The sequence below is a fragment of the Semicossyphus pulcher genome, unplaced genomic scaffold, assembly GCF_022749685.1.
Source record: "Semicossyphus pulcher isolate SPU_LCO1_2020_fin unplaced genomic scaffold, fSemPul1.0.p SCAF_13, whole genome shotgun sequence".
NCBI lineage: Eukaryota > Metazoa > Chordata > Actinopteri > Labriformes > Labridae > Semicossyphus > Semicossyphus pulcher.
Window position 1 is genome coordinate 16924591 of NW_027211637.1, and position 6000 is coordinate 16930590.

General features: G+C 43.9%; 1 protein-coding gene across 1 annotated transcript; it reads left to right on the forward strand.

The window, feature by feature from the left end:
• The first annotated feature begins 63 nt into the window (after positions 1–63).
• hoxc10a (homeobox C10a) lies at positions 64–2981 on the forward strand. The gene is made up of 2 exons (XM_069660763.1): positions 64–757; positions 2704–2981. Exons 1-2 carry the CDS (start codon positions 64–66, stop codon positions 2979–2981), a joined length of 972 nt encoding a protein of 323 aa, XP_069516864.1.
• Positions 2982–6000: the final 3019 nt, after the last annotated feature.

Consider the following 6000-nt stretch of genomic DNA (forward strand, 5'->3'; position numbering starts at 1 on the left):
GGAATCCCGTAGTTCAGAGCAGCTGAACACACCAAAACGATCACTGTGCTTCCACATGCAAAAATGTCATGTCCGAATAACTTAGCGCCCGGTAACTTCCTCATGGATTCCATAATGGGAGGATCATCTTCCTTCAGGGGTGACGGTTATTCCAGCAACCCCGGAATGTACATCCACACAGCTGCAGAGTACGGATACTCAGTGATGAGAAACATTGGGAAGGTTGGACCATCTCCACTCTCCAAAAGAGACGATCTTCCTCCGGGCGGTGCGTCTCTCAGCGGCTTCCAGGATGCGTCCTACCTGTCCGCGCAGCTGCCCACATGGACCCCAGGCTCCAAACCCAGCAGGGACCAACAACCTGTTGCCCAGTGTTTACAACCCTGCTCGTTTCCAGCGGGTAACGTCAAAGAGGAGGCGTTTTGTTGCCTCTATCAGGATGACAGCAATAAGGGGAAACAGCAGACAACAGAGTCAGCCTCTTACATCCGGCTGGGAGACAATAGCTGCCGGCCCCAGCAGACCTCCGCCTCGTCCAGCGGCTGCTTCCAGGTGTTCAACAGCGCGGAGAGGCCGCAGCAGGACGAGCAGCAGTTCCCCTCCGGCTTCTCCCTCACGCACTTGGAGTCATCTGTTGAGTCAGCATCAGAAGCGACAATAAGTTGCAGCAAAAAAACGGCGCACGAGACGGCGAGAGAGGTTTCAGAGACAGATGAGAGTCAGAGCAGGAAGGAGGAGAAGGCCAAGAGTGACAGCTGCTCAGATAACTCGGACGGGGAATCAAAAGGTACACTATACACCCCCCCTCCCTCCTCCTCCTCCTCCTCCCTCACACACACACACACACACACACACACACACACACACACACACACACACACACATGTACACACACACACCCATACGCAAACACACGAAGAATAATGCACGTGTGGAATAATCTAGTCCAACTATCAGCTCTGTGAATGTTATGTGTACACGTTGTGTTACGTCATGGCCTAATAATGCACGCTGGTGTTTGATAGCAGTCATATGTGCTGTATGGGCTTCTGACAGGCTCGCCTAGCAGGGGTTACGATGCCCGTGGCATTTAACACCTTTCCATTAATGTGAGAATGTGAGATGGGCAGTTATCATTGAAATAAACACGCTCACACACACAGACACCACACACACACACACACACACACACACACACACACACACACACACACACACACACACACACACACACACACACACACACACACACACACACATACACACACACACACACACAATACTCTGACATGGCTCATTTGCATTGTGAGAAGTAACTATTTTTAACAGCACTATTTTACGCCTTAAAATGTGAGGTATGAAGCTAACATAAAAATCTACAGTATTGCAGCACTGTTGAGACATTTGGTCGCGTGCCCGGCTAATTTAAAAAAAAAAACCGCAGGGAGAATTTTTAAACTTTTGAGTCACATTTATTATGAGTACATTTTCACTTTTCTGCATGGATGCAACGAAAACTCCGGGTAATTTATTCTCCTTTGTACAGGAAGTGAAAAATCCAAGCACATTTTTTAATATTTATTTCCTTTTTTAAAAATTGACAAAATCAAGAAAACCAAACTTTGACAAGCTGGTTTAAGTTTTAAACTACATTTTAATTAAACCGCAACAATCGATTGATTATATTTTAAACACACATATACAGTTCTAATGATTATTTTTACACCATTTATATAATTATTTTTAGGATTGTGCCAGTAACTAATCGATGCCAGCTGACTGATGTCATTGCGCACTCATCTGCTATTTTTATTGTTAACCTCGGTGTGTTTGTGTTTTATTTATGGATTCAGCTTCAGACATGACAACCAACAAGCTCTTTTTATTTTAGATTAATTTAATTGAAACATAGAGCCAGGCATAAGGTGTGTGTGTGTGTGTGTGTGTGTGTCCTGTTATTACTGAATTAAATGTTTTTGTAATGATTGAATGTGGGCCACACACTGCGTGATCACATTAGGGTAATTATTACTGTAACCCTGCTTAGTGTGTGTGTGTGTGTGTGTGTGTGTGTGTGTGTGTGTGTGTGTGTGTGTGTGTGTGTGTGTGTGTGTGTGTGTGTAACAGAGCCGTAATTCCCTTGAGCCCGCAACCTAATCAAGGAATTAACTGAATGTGCAGCACTGTTATTTCCCTGCTACCTCCGACATGCCTTGTTTCCTTTGTTATTGTTTTCCCAAGCTCGTGTATTGCGCATCAGAGACTTCCTTCTGCCTTTTGTTTTGGGGATGCACCTTCGAAAAAATTTCACTTTGGCTCCGGTGTGCAGAGGCGATAAAATTTAATGGCAGTCTGAGGTCCAACGTAGACAAAAGAAATGCTTACACACCCTGGTTTTATTTGATCTAATTATAGCTGTACATCACCCAGAAGCAATTTTAAATCAGTAGGAGTTGTTGCGAAAAGGTGTGCTGTTCATTTGTTGGAGTGAGAGTGTCGGAGAGTCCACACCCAGGTAAAGCTCTGCTTGTAAGCTACATTTTGATCCACATTAACGCTATTGAATGTGCATTAGAAAAATGGGCGTGTACGCAGCATCCAGTGTATTGATGCAGGTTTTACAACAGCTTATTTCCTGTGCGCAAAACTACTGTTCAGGTTTGGCTGCGGTCGCTCATTGTTGCATTTCTCTTGCTCCGGTAGATGATTTATCCGCGGAAAAGACAACGGGAAGCTGGTTGAGAGCCAAAAGTGGAAGGAAGAAGCGGTGTCCCTACACAAAGCACCAGACGCTGGAGCTGGAGAAGGAGTTCTTGTTCAACATGTATCTGTCTCGGGAGCGCCGCCTGGAGATCAGCCGGAGTATCAACCTGACCGACAGACAGGTCAAGATCTGGTTCCAAAACAGACGCATGAAGCTCAAGAAGCTGAACAGGGAGAGCCGAGAGAGGGAGCACAGTGCAGTTTATAACTATTCCTGAGGAGATTCTTTTTTTAAATTACACATGCACACACTCACACACACACATACACACACTCACACGTAGACACAGGCACAGATATAGACAGCATGTGTCATTTTTATAATGCATTCAATCACATTTCTCTTTATACACACACACACACACACACACACACACACACACACACTGTGCCTTCCTATTAGAACTATAAAACGCTGCGGACTTGAGTTGCAGGAGGACACTTGCAGCAGCATTAGAACAGTGAGGTGCTATTACCTTACTTTAATTATTGTAATATAACGTGAACTAAACGAAAGCAGGAGTACAGTCTTAAGCAGTCTATAAATAAGTCTTGGCATGTAAGCAGTCTCACTTTGCTGAGCTATAATGAATGTTTTGCTGCTTCTTCGTTGGTGTCTTGCTGTGACATACTCGTGCAGTGTATTGTGCATGCAGCTATGATTCCAAAACAATAAAAGCAGGGGGAAACGGAAGGTATTGCTAACTTTGTCCTTCCCCTGGTATAGTGGTGCAAATGAGGAGGGAGGGAGAGACACTGCGGATGAGAGAAGGAGATTATGGCACTTTTAATAGAAGTGAAAGACCATAACGTTGATTTAAATATTATCCAGGTGACCACAGTAAGTCAAGGTCATAAAATTCTAATGTCAGGTTCGCCCTGGAAAGCGTTGGGGGTGGATTTTATGATCTGCAAATATAATGTGCTGCAGCAGTAAAGATGCGTTTAAAGGTGTGTGTGGAGGAGGGCTAATCCACACAGCAGAGACTGCAATGTGCACGAGCCAAGCTAAGGCGGTGGGCTGGAAGGGGAGCAGCCAGCCAGGCAGCCGCCTCCACCCGGGATAATGGAGCTTCATGGAAGCAGGAGATAAGAAAGATGGAGGATTAAGAAGGGGGGACAGCGTCCGCGACGGCTGCAGGGACAATAATAACAACAAGCATCGCAGCGCGCACGTGGATAACTAAACGCACCATGGAGGCGTCTTCTGCAGGAGCCAAGTGAAGGTAGGACGCTCTTTTTTTTTCAACGTAATATTTGTATTTCCTGTTTTGTAAAGTACGGCACATCTGTCAGGGGAGTTGCTTGACAGCTCTCGTGGCACGCATGGTGCACGCCTGCACACGTCGGTAGTTTATATGAAGCTGTTGATGGAGCGTTAATCAGCGTGCTGCTCATTACTGCTTTCCTCCCTGCTGGTATTATAATGTTTGTTGATGCTGAATATGTTGCATTCTGTTTCCGGACTGAATCTTACAGTTTGCTACTCTGTAAAGGCTGAATGATGACAACATTATTATTACACTGTGCTGCTAAAATGCTGTTTATGAAATGAGAACAATGGCATTTAAAGACTTACAGGTTTTTAAGAGAAAATCTGAGTTTCTTACATGCACTGTTACGAGATTAGCTCGCCTATATTAGACAGAGTGTTTTATTGTGTTGGTACTCGCCTTTTCTCTCTCTGCTGGACAGTGTAAATCCTCACATGGCTTTTTGCATGCACTCTCCTTCCCTTGGATTTTAACCCCTTTTGCGCGAAGCTGAAGCGTGGTTTAGGTAGTTTCATGTTGTTGGGGTTGGCTTCCTGGCTCGGCAACAAGAAACTGCCTTGATTACGTCAGTTCGTCTTCATCAAGGGCACAATTTCCGCTGAATTACCCCCTATAGTCACCCAGGTCCCCCGCAAATGGCATTGTAAATGAACTGCGCTGCAATACCTTGGACAGAGACGTTTTCTTTCTTTGCTGTTATTTTGTGGCGGGCTGTAAAAGCTCGCGAGGCTCTCACTGGGAGAATGGGTTGTAAACAACATGGGGTAAAGTTTTAGACGGCGTTGTGTTGCGTCTGACAGCTGCTCCATGATGATCTGAATGGACAGATGGATGGATAGATGGATGTGACATATTTGACTCATTAATTTATCTGACGAACCAAACTGGCTCTGTAACAGGATGTGGATGCGTGTTGACGTTTCACAGATCTGGTGTGAGCTGAACATTATTTCCTGTTTGTTTATTAAATATTTAATTACAAAATTACAAAGTTAAATCTCAGAAGAAGCTTAACGTAAAAATATTTGACATTAAAAAATGTTAAATATCTTTTACTTGCGTTGTAAGTGTTTCCACAAACGTCAGCACACATGCACGCACATTTACACTGACAGCTGTTATTCCATCACTTTTGGCCAATTAAGATTTTTTTTCTCAGTAAAATTTCTGCAAAGATTTTGTGCATTAAATGATATAAATGAGTCATGTTATATTTTTAGTGTTCTTTAAATTGTCTCACTGCAATCTTTGAAGTGAAACTTCCCCCGGCCCGGCTAGCAATCTGAAGCTACGTGTGCGTCTCATGTTTTATATTGCCCTAATTTTACTAATAAAGACGCAAGTGGTTTTATTTTTTTACTCGGAGCGAGTTTACAGATGAGAATACTTGTATCCTCTGAGGACTCAGCCTCTAATAGCCCTATAGCTAAAGCACAGAGCCCAAAAGCACAACATTATTAGGCTACTTGCTGGCGCATATTAGAAACAAGTATATTTGTGTTATTCTAGTTATTGCATCTCAGCAGTGATCCACTGACCATCGCAAGATAAAGGCCAAACTCTTAAAGTATAGCCTTATTATACATTTGAACACACATGTTTCATTGATGAAATTCAGCATGAATTAACCAAAGACGATACGGAACATCTTCAGGAGAGCGATGAGCTAATCTAAAGGAACCTTATTTATAGAAGTGTGTTCTTGACGCACAGTCAGCATTTTCCCCACTAGAGAGTCCAGTGTTTATCCTGGTCACTATTTCCCCTTGTTTTCTCAGCCCCCCTCCTCCCTTTGGCGGTGGTGCAAACTGGAAGAGACAGTCTGGAATCCAAAGTCACTTTCATTCAGCTCAGTGAATGAGTGTCTCCCTTGGAATGCATCACTGACAAAGACTTTACAGCGCTGGAAACAGCCCCGAAAGCTGCGCAGATTCACCCTAAAACCATATACACATAAAGCAAT

Coding starts and splice junctions, on each gene's coding strand:
- hoxc10a (XM_069660763.1), top strand. CDS start 64: ATGTCATGTCCGAATAACTTAGCGCCCGGTAACTTCCTCATGGATTCC. Junction 758..2,703: donor GAAGGCCAAGAGTGACAGCT/GCTCAGATAACT, acceptor TTGCTCCGGTAG/ATGATTTATCCGCGGAAAAG.